Source organism: Trypanosoma grayi (genome assembly GCF_000691245.1).
Source record: "Trypanosoma grayi strain ANR4 Tgr_220_V1, whole genome shotgun sequence".
Taxonomy (NCBI): domain Eukaryota; phylum Euglenozoa; class Kinetoplastea; order Trypanosomatida; family Trypanosomatidae; genus Trypanosoma; species Trypanosoma grayi.
In genome coordinates, this window is record NW_008825839.1 from 1 (window position 1) to 22,808 (window position 22,808).

The window sequence follows — 22,808 nt, forward strand, 5'->3', positions numbered from 1 at the left end:
GGAACGGTAAGCTGTAGCGGCTGCTGTTCTAAACTCGGCACGGCGGGCGACGATGTCTGCTGCCCATGCGGCTGCGCTGTTGCGGGGCGGACGGCGCGTCTGGCGGCCTCGAAAGTTGAGGCGCCGCTGAGGCAGGAGGTGAGTGGTGATCTGGAGTCGCTTCTCGTGCAGGCGGCGCGCGAGCGGGAGGAGCTGCTACAAGAACAGCTTGGCGCCGCCCGGCGTGGTGAATGCAGCGAGAGTGACGACGGTGACGAGCGGAGGAAGAAGGAGCCGAAGAAAAATGTTAAGGCGAATAATCGCTCTAACTTCACACATTTCCGAAACAAGAATTTTGCTCCGCGACTGCCGTCGCATGGTGGGACACTTGACAGTGGCAACGGAGACAAGGACCGTCAGAGCAACGATGAGGACGAATACGAGACACATGAGGAACTGACGCAACAAACAGGACGACGCAAGAATAAGAGAAAAGGCGCCAGACGGAAAGATGATGAGGCCACTGCCACCCAACCAGCAGGCACGCCTTAATTAGGGCGGCTGACGTGCAAGAGTCATATATATATATGTATATATATATATATATATATTTGTCTCTGTATTTTTTTTTTTAAAGGGGGAAAAAAAGACTGCCTGAACGTATATGTGTGCAGAGTGAAAACGGTATGTCTACACTTTTACATGCTCTCCTTTCTTGTGTTGTGTTCCTCTTCTGTTTTACTTGTTATTCCTCTACCCGTCTCAGGGAAGGTAGCTGTCCGCAAGATTGACTCAAGGAGCGTGATAGATGGGGGAGGAAGCCGGAGCAGCAGCAGTGGGGCCGACCAAGACTCCGGGCTGCAAGATCTGCTGCGCGTGCCCAGCAGANGCAGCAGCAGTGGGGCCGACCAAGACTCCGGGCTGCAAGATCTGCTGCGCGTGCCCAGCAGAGCGGCGGGCTCGTGACGAGTGTACCGTCTTCAAGGGTGTTGACGCCTGCCAGCGCGAGGTAGAGGCATTCTATACATGCCTGCTACGCGAGGGCTTTAAAGAGGAAGAGGTGAACAGCCTGCGCAAAAGCGCAAGGAGCTTCTAGGGTGGGGGTTCGGGTTGTTGTTGTTGTTGTGTGAATACTGATGGTGCTGGGAGAAGGGGATAGTTGAGTGGCTCCCGCTGCCCTACCTGCACGTGTGAACGACATATCACGTATAGTAAGCTCACATTGATTTGTTGAGTATTGTTGTGTATTTTTTTCTCTGTGTGTGTTCGCTATGGGACACTAAAAATTGTCTATGTGTCTGTTCTATGTGGTTTTTCCCCCTTTTTTTTTGTTATTATTGTTTGTATACAATACGCTTTCTTTCTTGTGGCATTTCCTCTTTCGCAGAGTTCCGTGTGCTTACGGTGGTTAGGCTCCCATCCCAGTCGTTTCGGCTGCGTGCTTGTGTGGTATTGATGGGCTCCCCGCTGCGCGCCGAGAGTCCCTCCTTTCGGAGCGGCGAACTCCTGGGGCCAGCAGCGGCAGCAGCAACAACAGTGCTGGGTTCAGCCACGGAGGGGCTCGGCGACACCGCGGCGCGGAGTGGAAGGAAGCGGCACAACGTGGTGGTGTTCCCGTACTTTCGTGACCGTCTCGCCTGCGACCCGCAGAATTTCTTTTGCGTGCACGCCGACTACGAGTTCAAGTGGTGTGACACCGCAAAGGAGGCGGAACGCGGCGTGTGTGTACTTATTGACGCGATGGTGGCCGCTGTCCGCCGCGCATTTAAAGATGCGCTCGAATACTGGCAGAAGCTTCCTGCCTCATTGCAAAGGGCGCACGCCCTGCGCGCTGTCACGGCGTTGCCGCTGACGCCGCTGAGTAATACGCTTCTGCACGCACAGGCGAGCACATACATGGAGGGCGGAGGTCGACAGACCATGCGCAAGAGTATTGATGCGTTCTCGCCCCTTACTAGCAGCGGGAGTCCACGCGCCAGACGCAGCAGTAGTGGCAGTGGTGGGCGCAACACACACGCGACGGCGTCGCTGGGACGTGCCGCTGGCTCTCGTGAGCAGCGGGAAGAGGATGCAGTCTTTGCTAACCTTTTGCAGCAGTGGGAGCCGGCATATAACAAGCCAAGGTGTCGCATTGTGCTGGACATCATTGCCTCGCGTAAAACGCTCGGTGACGACCCACCCCACAGTGAACCATATCAACTGGGCCAGAAGGCGTTTCGATTCGCGCAGACAAAGTATGCCGCTGAGGTGGCTGCAATGTTCGTGGGTATCAGTGACAGCAGCGTCACACTCGTCGGCAGGGACATCCTTTACCCGTACCGCGTGACTGGCGGTGGGCCCAAAACACCTGGCGGTAACCGCGCCACCGTACGACTAACTGGAGGAGGTGCTGCAGCAGCAGCTGCGGCACTCGCCTCCTCCGACACTTTGAATTCTGCCATAACAGGCAGTACAGCAGCGCTGCTGTCAAGTCTCGAGCAGGTTCTGGCGAGCACGATCCCCCTACCGCGGGTGGTGGCGTTACCGCCTGCAAACACAGACAAGGTAGACAACGTGAGGCTTCTCGTGTGTTTCCCTTCTTGCGACGCCGTGAAGGACGCGGTTTGACACAACTGAGAATGAAGATCATTGCTGTGGTGTCTGGCGATGCTGCTGCCGCCCTCTTCCTTTGCATGCATGTACACACAAACCGTTTTATTGACCGATGTCATGTTGTACTCCGTGCAGGTGCGTGTCAAACCTTAGCGTGTGGTGCCCTAAAAGCGCACTGCGTTACTCACCCTACGTCTTTTTTGATACTCACTTCTTTGAAGGGAAGACTAAGACCAGAGCAGGCATGCGCACCGTCGGCTCCTCGCGCGTTGGCAGGTCTATTTTTCTTCTTTCGTCGACGGCGCCTCTGCGTGGTGCTGTGCGGCATGTCTCGCTCTCCGAATTGGCGAAGGCTTTCACGGAGATAGGTGAGGGCGGTACGGCATCAGATGGGGCTGAGGGGAGCCGACGCCACACGGCGTCCAGCGCAAAAGGGGCCTTTTCGCCCCAAAAATATCCTAGCTCCACCATTATGAGTGGGACGAATGATACAGGGCTGGGTAGCAGTGGTACTGCTAATAATACTACTTCCACTTCTGCTGCTGCTTCTACTACCAATATCAGTGCTGCTAGAAGCATTGATATTGACTCCAGCAGCATCGGCAACAGCGTCGTGACCTTCTCTCCCGCGTATAGTGAGTTTCTTCGGGGTATGTCGGGGCCACAGTTTACCACATTGTTCGAGCGGGAGTACAAACGGTTCCACCAGGGTCACATGTTGCAGTGCCTTGTTGAGGTTTGGCGTCGACTGCGTGAGGCACCGCCGGTGGAAGTCCTCATCACTGAGGACGAGGCCCACGGCAAGGGAATCGGCAGCCGTGATTATGGTACTGCTGCCGACGGTGTGTGTGGGTTGCAGGCCTTCCGCAGTGACGCCCTGCTGGAGTGTGTTCTGCGCGCATTGGCAAAGACGAACTTGGACGAGGTTCAGCAGAGCTCGAGTGTGGTAGTGGACCTCCGCGCTGGTAGTATCGTAGACGGAACGGATTGGGTAGCAGAACTAAGCTACCTACTCCTCCAGTGGCTTACTACACGTGCTTCTTCACTGAGTGCTACACGTAGTGCAACATTCATCCACCTCATTGCACAGCAGAAGGTGCTCCATTCCGACGCCGTCTTGGACACGCTGCGTGACAATATCGAAGTCTATCTCGCCGACTACCCAAAACAGCACACAGCCTCCTCTTATTCTACTTCAGCTGATATTGGTGGTGGTAGTGGTGCCAAAGTTTTCGATGTGAGTGTGATGAGTGTGCTGCTAGACGCCATTGCGCGGTGGCAGATGGGGTTAGTGCGGCTTCTCAATACCGATGTCGCGGCAACACGCCACTCGCGAGCGTACAGCACAGCTCTTGTGGCTGTGGGGTGCAATAATCACCCCATTCTCAATGCAACCTTTTACGATGTGGTTGTTAGCTCACTCATGCGCGGTGTCCGTGACGGCTCACTCCATCTCACACGACAGGGCTCGCCGACAACGTTCTTCTTCCTCACACTCGCACTGGCGAAGATACGCTGGTTCCGCGCCGATTGTGTGGAAGTGCTGCTGCCGCAGCTGCACGAGGCGCTTCGAGTGTTTCCTGCACAATTCCTCGGTGTTGTGCTGCTGCTCGGTCGGCGCGAGGTGCATGCGTGTAACCTGCAAACGACCGACTTGTTGCTGCAAACGTTGCTTGACGCTATGCAGAAAAGGGGCCGGCGCGACGTTGCAGCGGACGGTAGCCGGCGCCACCGCATCTGCGGTGCAGCTCTCGTAGTGTCCTCTGCTGCTACAGCTCCAGATGCATTGACAGCGGCCACGGCGAACGCCGCTCAAGGCGACATTGCTGATGGGGATGATGAGGATGACGACCTGCAGCTGTTCTCTGCGCCGTCTACTGCTGATTTGGGCCATGGGGATGCTGCTACGCGCTCGGGGAGCAGTGCAGTGGGAGGTATCTTGCCACAGCAACCGATGGAATTTGCAACGAGTTTTCTTGACCTCCGCTCGATGCCTCTCTTTCTCGATAGTCTTCACCACATATTGGCCACGGCTCATGCGTGCTGTGAGGCGCAGGGCAACATGGCGCAGCGGCGTGCTATAGATGCCAAAGCCGAAGCACTTTATGAGGCGCTGCTGAATGATGCGCATGGGGGGCTGAGGTCGATGAATATGCTGTTCGAGTGCCCTGGGCTGGTGGAGAAGCTTCTCTTGTCCCTGCTGTCCATGCCACACAAAGCACCACACCCGCTTCTTGTTGAGCTCACGTACGCCTTTACGCGTCAAGTTGGCATGCGACGTATTACGAGACACGACGGTGGTGAAGTAACGACCGCTTTTCCGGTTTGGCAGCGGCGCGTGATGGAAATCGTCGATCTTTTGATACAACGTGGACTTCTTACGTCGGACACGTATGTGATGAAGGATGATGTCATCTCCGCGGCCCCACGCGTTGCAGCGGCGGTGGCGGTAGAGAAGAAACGACTGTTGGAGCATTACCGAAAGAGGCAGCAGCAGCAGGAGGTGAAGACAAGCGGAAAGAAAACAGTGCGAACAAGGGCGGTTTTTGCAGGGTTTGCGCGTGTTGTTGGTCATATAAGGGAGAAGCAGCAGCAGTACCTTGAGGCAAGGCACTGCCACACATCACAGAGAGCTATATTCAAGGTGGGAAGAAGTGAATTGGGGGAGGGGGAAGATAAAGAATTAGTGCTGCCCAGAGTTTTGAGATGAATGAAGACCCTGGAATGCATTTTTGTGGTTTATGGCAAGGGTGTATCGGTGCTAACTTACCACCACGGCGCTTGCCTCTGTTTCACACACACACACTCTCTCTCTCTCTCTCTCGTTGAATGCATATATCCCCGTATATCTGTTTTAGTGTTCAGCGCGGAAAGCCGTTGTAAGGGTGCACCCCACACACCAGCACCACCACCACTACAATTCCATGAGCACGGCTGCCGGCACGGAGAGGGTGCGACAGTACTTCCTTTCTTGTGGCGCCGACCACCTCATCTCGAGAATGCGTGAGTTCCCTGCGAGCAGTGCGACCGTTGAGCTCGCCGCGCAGCAGCTCAACTGCACCCCCTCCATGATCGCCAAGAGCATCAGCTTCACGCTCCTCAAGAAGAAGGAGGGTGTGAACTATCAGCCACTCCTCATTATTGCCTCGGGTGACGCGAAGATCGACGCGAAGAAATACCGCGCGAAGTTTGAGCGCCGGCCGGAGATGATTAAACGCGAGGATGTCGACGCGGCGATCGGCTTCGCAGCCGGCGGCGTCTGCCCCTTTGGCGTGAATGACGGCGTGCGTGTGTACCTTGACGTTTCGCTGCGCCGCTTTCCGATGGTGTACCCGGCAGCGGGAGCGGCGAACAGCGTAGTTCTGATGAGTATTGAAGAGCTGGAGCAGTACTCACACTTCGTTGAGTGGATTGACGTCTGCGACGGGTGGACGCGCGACGAGACGGCAAACGGTGAGACGGAGGCGTCACCGCAGCAGGAGCAACAACAATGAGGTATGAGTAGGGAAAATAAATGCAGAGGAAGGGAATAAGAAGGTAAAGAGGGTTATATACATATATATATATATATATATATATATATTCTACTTTTTTATGGCTGTTTTCTATCTTTGTTTCTGCGTGTGTGTGTGCGTGTGTGTGTGTGTGAGAAAGAGATCTATCGCTTGTGACAACTCCATTCTGTTATCGCATTCTTTGTTCAACATTACTTTTGCTATTGTTTTAGGCGATTCATTTATATTTCCATGAGTGTGTGACATGCACCAAATTAGACAGAATCTGCCACTGATTCTGTTGTGTTGTAATGTGAGGTGAACATACCTGATATGGACGTGGGATCTACGTCAGTCTCTTTCTCGCTCTCTGCCTACTCAGCATTGAGCACCCACAATTATCGTTGTTCCCTTGTTTCTCTCTGACCCAGTTTGTGAGAGCGCGCAATAGAAAAAAATTCCGAGAAAAAAAACAGTAGAACTCTAGTTGTCGACTGTGTGGTGAATCGTCACGGTGCACACTGGCGCCCAACAAGGAGTAAGTAAGGTCTCGGGTTATAGCAAGCAGCTGGCAAACGTGTGGAACAAAAGAAATAAGAAAAAAAAAAACAACAGCAATAAAAGGAACTGAAGCAGCTCAGACACTGCATGAGCTTATCACGCGCAGGTAGTGTGGGCTTAACGAAAATAGTTCTCTGAAGCTGCTGACCTTTGCACTGTCCATATATTTCGTTGCCCCCCCCCTGGCAACCTAGCACCCGCGACTGGTGATGCCATCCCTCTCGACGTCGTACAATCAGCGCCTTCAGCGCCTCTTCATGCACTTCAAGAAGAACACCAACAGCCTATTGGAGGGATGCTGCGCCTTAATTGAGCTCATCGATGAGGATGACCTGACGAACTGGTATGTGCTGCTGCGCTATGAGGATGAGAATAAAGCTGAGTTCTTCGTCTCGCTTCGCGTCTTCTTTCTTGAAGAGCTGCAGCGCATGCCACTGGTATTTGTGATCGCTCCTCGACTTGTCGCCACCTTTATTCACCACGGAGCAATCTGCTCATTAGAGCTCATGTCGCAGCACTGGTCTGTGGATGTGGATGGATTGACGCTTCTTTTCCGCTCCCTGCACGCGACACTGAACCCCTTTGGTCACGACAGTAAAGTCACAGTGGACGAACTCAACAGTAACCGAAACAATGGCAATCCACCACATCGTTCACTTGTGAACGATGCGTCGGACAACCCTGCAGCAGGTGTGGCCACCGTATCGGCCTATACACGTGATGAACACGATTTGGGCATCCGTCACATTAGGCAGTCACACCCACACCTCTTCCGCGGCTATACTGTGAAGAAAGACAAATGTCAGGAGCATCAGGAGTTGGATGTGCCGCCAACAGTAGTGACGGATGGTAGCGAATCCTCCGTTGCCTTCTTCACAAGTATGTGTATGGACAAGGAAGCGTCTAAAAAGGCAGGAGAGCAGAAGGTAGTTGTGCACTCTCGCGAAGAGTTACAGCGTCTTTTCGTTAGCGGTGGGGAAATGGAGGTGCAGTTGGACATTCAATATGCTCTTTCCTCACCGCCTACCACCTTTGTGGATGTCGATGACAATATAGTGAAGTGCACACTCCCGTCTGCCGGTGACGGTACCTCACTGTACGCCATTTCGCTTGGGCCCTACAAAGCGGCAGACGACAGCGAGGCAAAGACGGCACAAGAAGTCAAGAACAGTACAACAAATATAGAGCAGTCGTCGAGAACAGAAAAAGAAGAAACTCTCAACAATACTAAGGGAGCGGTGCTTAGTGTGGCCAGCGAAGCTGGTAGGGACGCAAGTGACAACGAGACGACGTCCATCCAGTCGCCATCCGCACCACTTTTCAGCTCTTCTAAAGCATACCGCGATCACGGGCCGAAAAAGAGGATGGCGGGGCTCATCTCTGGCCACCACTTCAGCGGTGGAAAAAGCAGAGATGGCGCTGTTTCTGCTGCTCCAACCATCGCCGTGGTACTGACAGGGGAACAGACGGATTGCGAAGCTCAGTGCAGTGACCTTTTGCCCAACACACGGGATTGCCGTACGCCAGACGTGCCTTGTGAGATTCCTGCTGGTTGCACGCTGCGGATGCAGAACCTCACGGTGTACGGGGCCCTCACGGTGTTCGGCACCCTAGAGATGCGAGATTGCACCTTCATTGGTCACTTCTCTACTGAGGGGTCGGGGCGTGTGCAGCTCTTACACTGCGATGTGTACGTGGACGTGCCTGAGACGCGCCGAGAGGGAATCCTCGTTCTCGACGACTCCATTGTGGAGCTGCGCGACAACACCACGCTCCAGAGGAAGGAGTACACGTTCACTGATGAGCAGGCATCTCTTTCAGTTGACACCACGGCGCCGTTTCTTTTGCAGGCGTTTGTCCTTGTGTCAAACAGCGGCTCCTTGCGTATACAAGGTGACTGCCACATCTACCCCTACGGCACCGAGAAAACCATCTTTGCAGAGCAAGACGCATCGGTTGACATTGCTGACTCTACAATCATGGCGGGTTTCAGCAGCGCTGTTAGTATACTTGGATGTCGCGCTTTCTTGTTTAACACACGTTTATACGGTGGTGATCGCATTGACTTGCAGGTGTCCGACATTAATCGCCCCACAGGACTGAATGTGGAGCTGGGAGGCATAGTCACAGCCCGCCATTGCCAAGCAGAGCACCTATACTTTGGTTTCTCAGTTATTGCACACTCTGTGGCTCACTTCTACGCTTGCCACGCTGACCACGTGGTGAATGGATACACGATTGACGCTTCTTCTGTTACTATAGCGAATAGCTCCGCACGGACAAACCATGTGGGTGTATTTGCGTTAAACAAAGCCAAGTGCAAGATCAGCAACGACACGGAACACATTCCTAGCTTCGAGGAGCGATGCCGCCTGCTGTTAAAGTTGCGGAGACGTGCTCCAAGAAGACGATTACTGGCACAAACTACTATGGTCAAGCATGACATTAACCTCTCTCCTCCCATTTGCAGCGGCCCTATGGCTACACAGGAACCGGCAGCTGCTGTATTGGATTTCAGGGAAGATAAAGAAATGGGAAAAGAGAGTGTTGACCCCACTACCGCAGCAGAAATAGCCACGGTTTTTATTGAAAAACTTGTAGAAGACTTTGAGTTCTCAACAACACGAATAGAATCGCCATCCCGTTCAGTATCCACACCAGCACCAGCGCCGCCAGTGCCAGGGACAAGAATAACACAAACAACAAGAACAACAACAACAACAACAGCATCACCACTACCACCAGCGTCTGCAATATTGCCTCTTTCCTTTACTGGAGGCCTTTTCAGCCTCGAGGTACGTGATGCTACTATGATAGCCGAAGGCATGGTACTTTCAGACGCACAAGACACATCTATTTACGTCTACGATCAAGGATCTTTAACATTAACGGACTCCGTCGTGTGGACGACGTTGACGTCGACCCTGCAGCCATGTGGGCTGAAAGTTGTAAATGGCTTTGCACATGTGCACAATTGCCTCATTGCAGACTATGCATTTGGGTTTGCGGCGATACAGAGCTCTGTGGTCCGTCTTGAGGAGTGCATGGCCATCGGCGGAACGAATGGCTTCACTCTTGATGACGCACACTGCACGTTGCACCACTGCGGTGCAGACACTGACCACGTTGGCGTCTTCTCTCTCAATCAATCAACATTGCGCATGGACAATACAACGGCACCAAAGTATATAACGGGCGGACTCCCGTGTGTGCTGAAAGGTCGCGTACACGGATTGGAAAGCCGCTCTGGGGATACCGTCTGTGTGGGGGTGATAGTTCAACGTGGTCTGGACAGTGGGTTCACGTGCTACAATGGGGGATGCCTCCGGCTGGAGAAGTGTATAGTAGACATGGGCGTTGCCGCATGTGTGGATTCTGTCAGCGCTGAGGCACCATACCGAGCTCCTCAATCTTCCTGTGCAATCGGCTTCTCGAGCTCTGCCTCAGCGTCAGGAGCAGCGGTAGCTGTTGCTGCTGCTGCTCCTCCTCCGGGAAATGCGGAAGCTACAGGAAGTGGCGGCACTACCACTAGCGGTGGTGGTGGAGCTGTAAAGGCGGGAAACAATACCCCGTCTGGGGTATCACATGATGGGCGTCCTCCATCGTTGCCTTCGTATAGCACCCAAAAAAATTCCGGTGTAAAGGCATGGTCTGGGAGCCACTGCGTTGTAGTTGGTTGCGAAGTGCGGCATGTCACATTTGGATACGCCGCAATTGGGCCCGAAACAGAGTTGGAGGCCTCTCACTGCACAGCAAAGCATATTGTTAATGGTTTCACAGTGGACAGTGCCAAATGCCGGTTGTCACGTTGCAGCACTAACAGTAATCATGTGGGTGTGTTTGTACTAAACCACGGTACATGTGCTGTACGCCGCGGAAGCTACACAGCTCGAATGTACAGCATTGAGAACCGCAATGGTATCATACATGTGGAGGGCCACGTGAAGCTAAGCGGTTTTTCCCGCATCGGTCTATATGTCTACGACGGCGCGAGGCTGGACACCCTGGTAGACAGTATGCTGGACATTAAAGTTCGCAAAGACCCCGCTCAGCAGCACTTACCACCACAATTAACTCTCACTGGTGCCTCTGCCGCTCCGTCTGGGCTTTTTCCCTCATGCTTTGCAATGGATAAGGGTACTGCTGTCATTCACAACGCCTGCTTTGGAGGAGGTGCACAATGTGCCGTGAGCTGTGGTGATGGTGCCAATGTGTACCTGCACCAATGTACAGCTGAATTCTGTAACGTAGCCTTTAACGCACTCACTGGATCGCAGATGTATTTGTCGGATTGCCGTGCGCTCAATGTGCGTCAGCACGCGCTCATTGTCCACCGTGGTGCTCTTTCACGTGTGACTTCGCAGGCCCCTGTCTCCTCGGCAGGCTCCGTACTCCAGGGACGGCTGCAGATTGATGGAAAGTGCTTTCTTGAGCACGTCGCCGTGCGTCCTATGCCAGTGGGAGATAAAGAAACGTTTCCTTTGCCACCTTTGCCACCAGGGGTAACACCCCCTTCGGCGCCGTTTTCGCGTTCATCTCCATTCAATGCAACACTGCCAATGCCAAATGGCCTTATTCGTGTAGCAGGGTGTGGTTCACTTCTGATGGATTGGTGCCTCATTCTCCTCGAGGAGCGGCAGCGCATGACTCTGCAGAACGACGGGATGGACGAGACTCCGACGCAGACAGTGATTATTGTGGAGGGCCGAAGGGCTACAGTTCAATTGCGAAATGCACTATTTAAGCAGGTTTTCTTGTCTGCACACTATAAAGAAAGGAGCGCCCACGCTTCTATCAGTTCGTATAATAGCGCCTTGGTGGCGGATATTTCCTCTGACCTATATGGCTCCTCTACCGAGGCGACGTGGTATGGCCTGGCGTTGCTACATGGTGCCAAAGGTGAGATACGTGACCTCCCTGATCCCACACTTCTAGGCAGCAGTGCTTCCTCGCTTTGCACGGCAGCGGCAACAAGTGAACACTTGGCTGAGGCGCCCCCATTGGAAAACCATCGTCCACTTGTGTCGTGTGTGGGTAGCGGAGCTGACGCAATGGCAAACAGTGGTATTACTGTGGACAGAAGTGTTCCCATGTGTAACGCGAACGAAATTGACATTTTTTCTAGTGGTGATATTGTGCCTTTGCGCGTGCATGTTGCAAGTTCGTCCACACTGATTATGGAGAATGCCCATCTACGGAAGCTTGTTGCTTCGGGTGGCTCAAGCATCGATGCTTCGCACTGCTTTTTTGCTGGTCCGGAGGCCGTCCTCCTCAGTGGGAATACCACCTTTCGGGCTTTGGAGAGTGTTTTTGTGGGCTCGATTCGTGGCCCGGCGATGTGTGCAGAGTATGCAACTGTATCACTCACCAAATGCCGCGGATACTGTACACACAGAGAGATTTTGACTGCCAAGTGCGCCACGCTGACATTTGTAGACTCTGTTTTGTCTGATCTTGCTTTTGGAGACATCAATAACGGCGGCAACACCGTCAGCACGGATCTACATCGTTTGCTTTTGGGTGCGCTGGCGGAGGGCGAACGTGGGGTAAGGGCGGCGAATGACCCACGTTGTGGAGACGGCAGTGAAAGCAGTAGCACCGTGGCCGCGTGTGCGGAACGGGGGGATACTATGATGCCACAGACACTAGCACCGACATGCGCGTCTTTGGGGGTTGATACTGCTTGTAAGGGTGCAAGTGCACTGCAGAGCCTCCCACCAGCACCACATGCAAACGCTGATAAAACACAGTGTGATGCCGCCCAGTCAACTTTGATGGACGAGGAGATGGTCAGAAAGAAACGGTTAATAGCCAACATTCGCCTCTTCTCCCTCCATAATGTTTCTTTGGACCCCTCCTTCAACGAGGAGAATGAGACAATAAAGACATTCTGTGGTATTGGTGGGCCGATGACACGGCTGTACTACCCCCCGAAGCCCGATTTTATAACAGTGACTCCAGATGGAGTTCAAGGATCTGGATGCCATCAGAGCGTACGCCTAGAGCATTCACGTTTGTACTTCAACAAAGCAACAATCATTGAAGGTGGTATTGCAGCAGATTCATATAGTCTGGTTGAGGTCTGTCACGTGTCACGCATTTCAGAATTCATTCGAGCGATAAAGGAGGCAGGAGTGCGCCTCGGCATGGCCCTGCTTGGCATGAAACGGCAATAACATCACTGGACGGGGGAGTGATCATGGCTGGGCTAAAAAGTAAAAAGATGCTCTAAAAATAGCCTGTGGACGAAATAGTGAACTTGCCTCATTGGAAGCGAAAATCTGCAAATGACAAGGAAAGGAAAACCGAGCGGAATACGGTTGTCTTTCTTTTTATTTAAATTTATTGGTGCGAGAAACAAAGGAAATTGTACTTGTGCTCTGCCGCGACATCTATTTCACTAAACAACAACAACAACAACAAAAGGAAGACAGAAATAAAGGAAAACAAAAGCAGTGTTGGAATGAGCGATATGTCCCTGATAATGCTGCCAAAGTGGAAAGGGAATGAATTTCGTTGGCTTTTCCTTGGTGTGAGATAATAATAGATTGCTTCTCTCGGTTTCACATTGGTTTTAGTCAGCTGGGATAGTAAAGACAATGCCCTGTGGCGATGTTTCCCCGTCTACCAGAAATCTATAATCATTACGGAGAGGATGAGAGTGGTGGTAGTGGTGCGGATACAAACTTTGGGGAGAAAGAAGGACATGATACTGCTGCTGTGGCGAAGTCAAGGGCTGTTGTCAAGGGCTGTACATGGATTCTTGCTGCTGCAGGCGTTATGTTTGCGGTATCTATGCTGGCTTATTTGGGGTCGACAACAGAGCTCCAAGGACGTAACCGCCCAAGGCCCTTTCCTTCTGAGGTTGATTGGAATGGAATCAAATATAATGAGGTGTCACTGGTTGATTCCAAGGGGAAAAACAGGAACGGTTTGAGTTATTCAGAGTCATATGCGTTACATAGGGTAGAGTGTTGGCAAAGAAGTATACCAATACCGCCACCATCACCTGCAAGGAAAACAGGAGTGGGTACTCTTATTTTTTTCATTCATGGGAACTCAGGGTCATACAAACAGGCTACCCAATTGGCATGTGCTGTGTTGCAGCGGTGTGGCATCAATCCGGAGTTTTACTCGTTAGACTTTGCAGAACAGGCGAACATCCACCGCGGTAGACTTCTCGAGCAGCAGGCAGCGTTTGCCGTAGATGTGGTAAGGTCGTTGCGGCGCAAAAGAGACCGTGATAAGTTACAACAACCAGTGGGCTTCTATGTGAGGGACTCGAAGGTGGTGGCGCAGCAGCAGCAGCATGGCGTTGTTACCAACGTGTGGCTCATTGGACATTCCATGGGGGGTGTGGTGGCACAACTGGCTTCAACAATGATGTCAGGGACATCAAGCTCAGTTAACGGCATCATTACTCTCAATACACCGCACCGGCAGCCACCTATATTTCTGGATGAGCCGATGCTACATGTCTACACAACCCTCTGGAAGAGTTTCAGGAAGAGCGAGGCCTTACAAGGCCAGATGAGGGTGCTGCCTCGTGTCGTGTCTATCACGTCAGGAGCGCTAGATCTGCAAGTGGAGTCACAGCTGACGGACCTTGCACGGGGCTCTAACGCTGCGCGCCAACAGCATTCTGCGACCATACACACAGATGATTCAAAGGTCTGTGGTCAGATGTTTTCACACAACGACGTGGTACGGGATTATTGCGTTGTGGATCTTGTCGCGCGCATCATTGCAAACGAATCCCTTGAATGCCGGAATAACAGTGATACCATGAACTTAGCGACCCTGCCGAGAAGTGGTGTCTTGACTATCTCTTGGTGGGCAGAGCGTAGTGTGATGCGTCACACACTTCCGGTCGCCGTGGTGTCGCTCTACACAGCGGTGATACTCGCCTCCTTTCGCCCGTTAGTCCTTTATCTGTTGGTATCCGCCCGGTGTGCGCCGTTTCACCCCCATCACCATTGTCATTTCCATATTCTTAATTATGAATCTGCAATGCTGTTTAAAGCACGTGCGGTGGGTGTGGTGTTTCTGACTGTCCTCATTGGTGTATCAAGCCAGCTTCTTCTGGTACAGTTTCGGTGCTGCATGCTTCCCCAAAGTGATTGGTGTGCCCTTCCGTGGATCGCTGACGACCTCGTGTGCACACCTACCAATGGATGGAGCCATTTACTGTCGTTGTTTCTGGCAGCTGTTGGCCCAGCGGTGGTTGGGTCGTGGGCAGGCGTGGCAGCCTACCAACTCCTTCGTCTATTATTACTGTTAAGCACGAGTTGGTGGAAGGTGATGTGGTCATTCTACTGCTACTTGGCTGGTCACGGTCGCGTTCGCCGATCCGGTTTGGTTTGCTGGAACTACATTCCAGTAATAGGGTACCTTGCTGCTGTTGTGCTCTGTTGGTTGTTGTCTGTACAGCTGTGTCAGCGTGCACTGGTTTGGTTATGTATAACGTTGCTGCTGCTGCCGATGCGCATGCTTTCTTCCGAGAAGGTGACAGCTGTAGCCCGTAATCGTGCAATCAAGGATGTACGTGCTCTTGTGGCGGCTTACGCATTGTTGCATGTGCTGCATATCCATCCGTTTTTTGTGCTTCGAAACGCGTGGCTCTCTGACACTGACGACAAGGATGCGACAATGATATATGCTTGGAGCCGAGTGGTGGAGATAACACTGCATGCTCTGTTGCTTGCACACGTTGTGTGTCCTGTGCTCCCCCACCACCTCTTTCCGAGGCGGCGTGGCTCACATCATGTGTGGACCACCCTCACACACAGGAACCCGCTGCGAGTTGCCGTTGTGGCCGCATCCCTATTGCTTCTGTGCTCTCTGATGGTGATGGCGAGTGTGCCGGTGGAATCGTTTCGCGTTGCGTGGGTGCTTCTTTTGGGTTTCCCGGCCTGTGTGCTTCTGCATATGGGAATTCCCCATGCAGCTGCTGCTGTTTCTATCTTTGGTGATGCTATGGGTGCCATGTTGTAGGGAATACGGCTTCCAAGTGCGCTTTCAAATTATTACACACAATATACATGCATATACATAACATTCTGTTGCTTTCTAGCACTCTTGCACAGTTACCCACACGGGCATGCGCAAACGTACTCTGACCTCACTAAAAATTATGAGTATGTATCTTCTTTTTCATTAATCTGTTTACGCATTTTGTGGGCTTCCGCCAGTGTCTCGTTCAACCCAGCTATCAAACTAAGGATAATCCCAACAAAAAAAAGTCGGTGGGAGCAAGTGAAGATACTTCGATTTTCTTCAGATTCCCTGTTTAATTGTTACAGGTACACTAAAATTGTATGTCAACCCAGTATTGCGAGCTCATCGCGGTCCTCGGTGCCTTCCTTGGCGATCATGACTTCTATGCACGTATTTCAATGGACAGCGTGAAGGATGTGAAGGCTCTTTTCAACGCAAAGACGATACCTACTGCAGGAGAGGTTGATGCTACCAGTGAAGCAACAACCATTCAAGCAACACGCCGGCGTTATGCGTTAAGACGCGTGTGTAATGCTGTGCTTCGATCGCGGCCGCAGGCGAAAGACGCGGACATCGGCTCCCTAAAGTCTGAAGAAGAAGAACGCGTAGCATGGAAGTTCCTCAATGGCGCCCTTGAGGCGGACAAGGCTGTGATTCGTCCCGTCATTGAGGATGAGCTCCTGCGCACAGCGGTAGACCTTCACTATGCAACTGCAAGACCTGAATTGTGTGACATGTTCGTTCATCTGAGTGCGAGCGAGATGTTTTTCATTGACGGTGACTCGCTCTTTATGGCCGCCTTGTCACCACAATGTGTGGATTGGGATCTGATTCAGCCAATGCATGTCATGTACAATATGCAAAAACTTCTATCCGACATGCAACGCCGTGGCGCACACTTTCACGTTGTCTTCTTTGACAATGCACTTTGGATGTGGGAAAAATCGCCGGTGAAATTGTTTATGCGAGAGAATGTCCGGCAAGCACTCTTGTCTCTCAGTGAGAACAATACGGAGGCTGATCTCACTGTCCGCAATTTCCCCAGTTACCACAGCGAGGCCTTTGAGGAGTACATGCGACAATGGGAGCCGGAGTTTTTGCTCATGTCGGATGGGGAGCAGCTGGGCTCCCTCACCCCGCTCCAGACATTCTTCGTAAACAGAGATACTGCAAACAATGAGAGCAGCGGAAGCAAAGAGGAGAACCCGTATCGTCTGAAGCAAGCATACCGTAGTCTCGTGGGGGATGAGGCGCTTGGCGAAAAGGCAGCACTGTACTACCGATGCATGCTGCTCTGGGCAGCTGCGCGGAGACTGAAGGTGGCCTATTCCTCACGCATAATCTACAAGGAAAACGCGATGATTGTCTTTACAGTCCGCGTCGATGGTCTGGGCTTCGAGCGTGCGGTGTCAATTGAGAGTGAGGTGCAGACACTTGTGCAATCGTTGGAGCAGGAGGTGCAGCTGCCCACCATCACCTCCGCATCACTGGATCTTTTGGGTGAGAAGATATCGTACCGCGAGAAGCTTGTGTCCGCTGCAGTGCACGCCTACCTTAACGCCGTGGAGCGGACTGAGCAGGAGAAGCAGTTGTGTCAAGCTCTTGCCTTCACTGCGTACGTGACTGGGCTGTTGAGCAGTGAAATGCGTGCGCAGAGGGTGCAGCCTAACAGTGTGGTGGCGACCTTCCTTTCGGATATCGCACCATACCTGCTCGTTGTGCTGCGTCATGCCGGATGTGCTAATGGCCGCGGGCAGGAGTTTGATATCATCGACGGTCACCTCTTCTGTGCCATTGCACGGCAGCTGCGCACGACAGCAATACGTGATCTGGTCGACGAGGACGGTATGGAGGACATCGCGTGCACTTGGGAGGTTATTGCAGATGACGACACCGTCTGCATCACCGACGCACCGCTTGCGGACCTCCCTGTGATCGCTGTTCCTGCAAAAGTTGAGCTACAGCCGTACCCGTTGCTCACGCACGAGTTAGTAGAGCGACTCGCCAAGTCCTTTGGTGTGACGTCACACCGCGCGGAGCAGCCGTATCCAAGCGGCTTCGGCGCCGCCAACGAACTTGCTGGCTGGGATATCACGACCCCATTCGACAAACTTAATGACGTGGTTGATGCGGAGGGAGATGCTCTAGCAAAAAGTGTTATGACAGAGAAGGAAGCCAAGAATATGCAGGAATATAACACGAAATTTGTGCGCAACGCGTTTCAGCAGGCACAGTCGATGGGAATCAGTGGTTTTGCAGCGCATGAACTGGCCATGGTCTGCTCCGACAACGACTCGGACGACGAGGGCAAAAGCGCGGCAGCAAAAAAGAAGGTGAACAAGGAGCATGCAGGGCAACGCAACAAGAAAACCCTTAGTAGAGAAGATAAGATCCGAGAGCGTGGTAACGTGAGCGCCGCCACCAACGCCGTGACACAGTGGTGCAAACACTTGGATCAACTGCTGCGTACTCTTGACGTCTCACACGGTCGAGCTACCAACAAGGACCGTGATGAGGCCATCGCCACACTTTCAACCGCCCTTAAACGGCTTGCTCAGGCGAAACTTGGAAAGAGCTTTGATCTTGGCTACACACTCGATGAGAACACCGGCAACACCAACAATGACACCAATGCTACTCCCCTAAAACTCACCATGTGGCGCCTACTTGTTTCCTCTAGCGGGCTGCGCGAGGTGGAGTTTGCGCTAGCTCTCGAGGATCCTGCTATGAAGGACCGCAAAGGCAACACCAAGAAGAAAGATGCGAAGTCAGATGCCAACATTCTGCACGGCTTTACCGTCATTGACCGTCTAGTTCCAGAGGGACTTGACAAGCAAGCGGAGTGGGGACAACTTGAGCCGCTGCGCAAGGCTAAGCCAGACCTCTCGAGCGCAGAGGTGACGTCCTACCTGCGTTGGGTGTATCTTTCCTACGTGGAGCTACACATCCAGATGAAGCTCAAGTGCCGTGTGGTGAAGCTGCACCTTGACAACTGGCGTGCGGAGCGAGAGCGCGCCCGCCTTGCGCAGGAGTCACCGAACATTTCCCTCAGTGTGCCGCTTTTCCTCTATTGTCATCACGCTGTGCTGTCTGTGATACGCGATGAGGGTATGATGATATCCCCCGAGGACCTCGATACGGTACGCTCCGCCCTTAGGCACTTTGATTTCATGGAGGATTATTACAACAAGCTTGACCGGGCCATCACACGCTGGCAGAACAAGGCGCCAGGGACAATTCCTTCCAGCCTGATTCCTCGTACCCGTCAACTACACGAGACACCTGAAATGCTGCAGCTACTGCACATGGGGCATCTTCTTGAACGTCCTTTTATGAGGAAGCGTGACTACCGCGTCGCGTTTAACCCGGACAGTTGGCAACGGGAACTACTTGATATAGTGGACAACCGTGGCAGCGCCGTGGTGTGCGCGCCCACTTCGGCTGGCAAGACGTTCATTTCATACTACTGTATGTACAACGCCCTGCGGCGGTCGAACAAGCGCGTTGTGGTCTATCTTGCTCCAGCACGTGCGCTGATCAACCAAGCTGTTGCGGATGTTTGCGCCCGCTATGGATCAAAGAAGTACAAGAATCCAGGCAGATACATTTATGGTGTATTGGGCGGTGCCGACTACCACCAGTTTCACGACTCCTGCCAGGTGCTTCTCACTGTTCCCGAGACGTTTGAAACCATGCTTCTCTCACCCAAGTGCGCGGAATGGGTGGAGCTGATTGACTATGTTATTCTGGATGAAATTCACTCTATGGAGAGTAATGGCAATGGTGACGTGTGGGAGCGCATTCTAGCTCTCCTTCCGTGTCCATTTGTGGCACTTTCTGCCACATTGGGAGAGACTCAACAGTTGTGTGGGTGGCTAAACCGTGTACAGGGTCGTCTGAAGGAACAGACGGAAGATCCATCGGGTAAGACGCGGGACTATGAGGTACATGTTTTGCCGTCAGAAGGGAAATCAATTCAGCGCTGGAATGACATCAAGAAATACATTTATCTCCCACCACCCGGGGTGCAGCAGTCGTTAAAGAAGCTTACTGCAACTTACGAGCATTGCTACATACGTGACCTGCACCCGCTTTCCATCCTCACAACAGACCAGCTGCTTCGTGGATTCCCACCTGATATATCTCTTGTGCCGAGTGAAGTTGTATCCCTCTTTGAAAAGATGCAATCGACATTCAACGAAGTGGTGTGGCCCAAATGGTCTTTGGTGCCGCTGGTGCAAAAACTGCGAGCACAGTTGGGAATGCTTGAACCTTCAAAGTACTTTGAGACAGAGACCTACATCACACAGGAGCGGGCGCGAATGTATGAGGCGGATGTGAAGAATGCCTTTGCATACTGGGTCGTTTTGAGCTATGAAAGCAACGAACATCTGGATGACCTTTCTGATGCGGAGTTAGCGGACTTTAACGCAGTTATGAAGAAGGCTACGGACGGCATTCTGAGTGCTTTTGCACAGCAGTTGAACGAAGATGAGGCGACACTTGAGCAGTATGCAGCGGAGAAAATAAATAAAAAGAGGCTGGCACTTCAGGGACAAGAAGAGGAACAGAAGGAGCGGCAAGAAGAGCAAACTCGAAATACGGGAGTAGAGCAAGAAGACGAGTTGGGTGAATCGCAAGAGGCGGTACCCTTACCAGGATCGCGACAATACATCCGTGAGCAGATCTTGAACGTTTTGCGGGAACTCATCTCACGCGACATGGGACCAACGATTGTATTTAGTTTCGAATCAGAAGATTGTGGGGACCTTGTTAAGTATGTGGTGGAGCAGCTTGAAAAGGCTGAGGCGCGCTACCGTACAACTGAGGAATTTGCTGCGTACAAGGCTGAAAAGGAGCGTGCTGCGGCGGCACATGCGGCACGGCAAAAACAGCGAGAGTCGACACTCAAACAAAAGCGATTGACGACCAGTGATGAGGGTGATGTGGAGGTGGCTGAACGCGACTTGAGTGATGGAGGTGAGGGAGATGATGAGGTGTTTGCCGTCCCCGACATTCTGCCGGAGTTTACTTTCATTGGTGACAAGTGCACTGTGGAGCCTAACGTTGTTGCATCACTTTTGGATGACTGTGATAAGGAAGGCGAGGACTTGCTGCTGCGTGCCCTCAGGCGTGGTATTGGCATGCATCACGCCGGCGTAAAAGGCAAACTCCGTGGGCATGTGGAGCGGCTTTTCCGCGGACGGCATTGTGGTGTAATTTTCTCCACTGAAACACTGGCGCTCGGCATTCACAGCCCCTGCCGCTCTGTTGTACTAGCAGGTGACCATATTCTTCTTAACCCTACACAATTCCGTCAGATGATGGGACGTGCGGGTCGTCGTGGACTCGACTATTTGGGGCACTTGGTTTTCGTCGGTATCACAATGCGGCGTATCAAGCGTTTAATGACGAGCAGTATGACAGTAATCAAGGGAAATGTGCAAATGGATCCCATTTCGCAACTGCGCCTGTTTCAGCTTTACGACTTTAACTCGCTTCGCCGCCTGAAGAATGAAGTGGGTTGGAAGAAGTATGTGGCCAAACTGGCTGAGCGTCTGTATGTCAATCCATTATTCTTCCAAGGACGCGCATCGGTTACAGGAGGCAATATGGAAGGATTTACTGTGGAGTTCCTGCAGATGTTGATTGGTTTCTTCCAGCAAGAGGGACTACACTTTAACGAGCATACTTCGTCGCTCGGTTCATTGCTGGTGGAAGCCATGTACATTTTCCGTGAGGCTCATGTGGGCAATGAAGGTTTTGCATTCATTCGGATGCTTACATCTGGTGTATTTGAAAAGGCCCAGTACTCATCTGCGCACGAGAAGAATCTAAACAGTGGTATTATGGACGAGGCTGTTGCGGAGTTGCTCGCATATCTCTTCTCCACCCACCAAACGTGTGGTGTGCCACTGGAAATACACCGCTCTGCCCTCCTTGACCCTGCGGTGAGTACGTTGTGGGAAGGCAAGACAACTTCCACACAACATCGTGTTGTTCTAGCTCCCATTGATGTCTGTTCGCCATTTGCGCCGGCTCTTGACAACGGCGACTTTTTCGCACTGCTTTCCGCTTTTTACAACTACTTGGCCTCTAATTTGGAGCCTCAGGCGGCTGACGCCTTTCGGCTTCCTTGCATGAATGGCGGCAACAAAAAACAACGCATTTTTGGTGACGGTTCCGCTGAGCTCCCTCTAATGGACAGGCTTAATGAAACGTCTGTGCCATTTAAGGCCCGTTCACCGTTTGTGGCAGTTAGTGGGTGCGGGGATTTCTTCACTTCTGTCGACGACATTGCGTTTACTCTTCGCGATGGCCTTTACTGCGATCGGCGCATGCTTCCCATACTCGATATTGTCGATGGGTGGCGGCATGATGGGGCTCAGATTCTCATCAATGCTTGCCTTACGGATTTTCTTCGTGCCAAGGCCCAGATTGACACAACACGAAAGAACTACCGCTTCACTCTTCTGGAAGAGCTTAACGGACTCTCCCAATCCCGCTCTTACGCAGTGCTAAACAGGGTGGAAAAAATCTTGTCGAATCTTGGGGGATTCGTGCGAAGGTCAAAGCTGCCGCGTGCTGGCGTGCTGACGGCTATTATGCCAGAAGCCTCCGAAGAGGAAACTTGCTTTATGGCAGGGGCCCCGCGTCTGCTGGAGGTGGCGGAACGCCTCAATTCTCTACAACCGCAAATTCAAAAGCGTTTTGCCGAGGAATTGTTCGCGGCAAAGAGGGCCAGATGGATAAGCGAAGCTGCAGCCCGACGAAGCGAGCAACAGCAGCAACATCAACACTAGGACATGGTATTAATTCTAACCCAGAAAAAACTTGCGCGGCGGACGGCTGCCTTAGATGCTTAATGTAGTAAATGGCGGTGGTGGGGGAGGGGCGTTTGAGGGCAATAGCCGCGGTACTAAAAATTGAGCAAACGAAGCCTCCATGCACACATGCGCGATATATAAAAATATATATATACATTTATATCTTATGTTTTTTTTTCTAAAAAAAAAAAAAAAAAGAAGGGGCGCATGCGTGCGATGAGGGTTTGGCCGGTTCATCGGGATGACGCGATTTAACGGCGACACGGCGCCCAAAAAGTTCTACTGGCGAACCGCTTTTGTTTGCAGGAATCTTGCCCGTAAAAAGCTTTTTCCTCTCCCTTTCTGTTTTTTTTTTTTT

At 52.3% G+C, this 22,808-nt stretch overlaps 8 protein-coding genes across 8 annotated transcripts; all 8 read left to right on the forward strand.

Annotated features, from left to right (window-relative positions):
• On the forward strand, positions 1-531 carry DQ04_02201000 (hypothetical protein; the record flags this gene model as incomplete). Its single annotated transcript, XM_009311627.1, has 1 exon — positions 1-531. A coding segment is annotated over one exon (531 nt), but the record flags the coding sequence as incomplete, so codon positions are not given.
• A 256-nt stretch (positions 532-787) lies between these two features.
• On the forward strand, positions 788-1,075 carry DQ04_02201010 (cytochrome c oxidase copper chaperone; the record flags this gene model as incomplete). Its single annotated transcript, XM_009311628.1, has 1 exon — positions 788-1,075. The coding sequence occupies one exon, from the start codon at positions 788-790 to the stop codon at positions 1,073-1,075; it is 288 nt and encodes a 95-aa protein (XP_009309903.1).
• Positions 1,076-1,434: 359 nt separating this feature from the next.
• Positions 1,435-2,586, forward strand: DQ04_02201020 (hypothetical protein; the record flags this gene model as incomplete). The annotated part of the gene is made up of 1 exon (XM_009311629.1): positions 1,435-2,586. The coding sequence occupies one exon, from the start codon at positions 1,435-1,437 to the stop codon at positions 2,584-2,586; it is 1,152 nt and encodes a 383-aa protein (XP_009309904.1).
• A 229-nt stretch (positions 2,587-2,815) lies between these two features.
• Positions 2,816-5,281, forward strand: DQ04_02201030 (hypothetical protein; the record flags this gene model as incomplete). Its single annotated transcript, XM_009311630.1, has 1 exon — positions 2,816-5,281. One exon carries the CDS (start codon positions 2,816-2,818, stop codon positions 5,279-5,281), a length of 2,466 nt encoding a protein of 821 aa, XP_009309905.1.
• Positions 5,282-5,495: 214 nt separating this feature from the next.
• Positions 5,496-6,065, forward strand: DQ04_02201040 (EbsC protein; the record flags this gene model as incomplete). Its single annotated transcript, XM_009311631.1, has 1 exon — positions 5,496-6,065. One exon carries the CDS (start codon positions 5,496-5,498, stop codon positions 6,063-6,065), a length of 570 nt encoding a protein of 189 aa, XP_009309906.1.
• A 770-nt stretch (positions 6,066-6,835) lies between these two features.
• On the forward strand, positions 6,836-12,802 carry DQ04_02201050 (hypothetical protein; the record flags this gene model as incomplete). The annotated part of the gene is made up of 1 exon (XM_009311632.1): positions 6,836-12,802. The coding sequence occupies one exon, from the start codon at positions 6,836-6,838 to the stop codon at positions 12,800-12,802; it is 5,967 nt and encodes a 1,988-aa protein (XP_009309907.1).
• A 436-nt stretch (positions 12,803-13,238) lies between these two features.
• Positions 13,239-15,620, forward strand: DQ04_02201060 (GPI inositol deacylase 2; the record flags this gene model as incomplete). The annotated part of the gene is made up of 1 exon (XM_009311633.1): positions 13,239-15,620. One exon carries the CDS (start codon positions 13,239-13,241, stop codon positions 15,618-15,620), a length of 2,382 nt encoding a protein of 793 aa, XP_009309908.1.
• Positions 15,621-15,943: 323 nt separating this feature from the next.
• On the forward strand, positions 15,944-22,426 carry DQ04_02201070 (ATP-dependent DEAD/H RNA helicase; the record flags this gene model as incomplete). Its single annotated transcript, XM_009311634.1, has 1 exon — positions 15,944-22,426. The coding sequence occupies one exon, from the start codon at positions 15,944-15,946 to the stop codon at positions 22,424-22,426; it is 6,483 nt and encodes a 2,160-aa protein (XP_009309909.1).
• Positions 22,427-22,808: the final 382 nt, after the last annotated feature.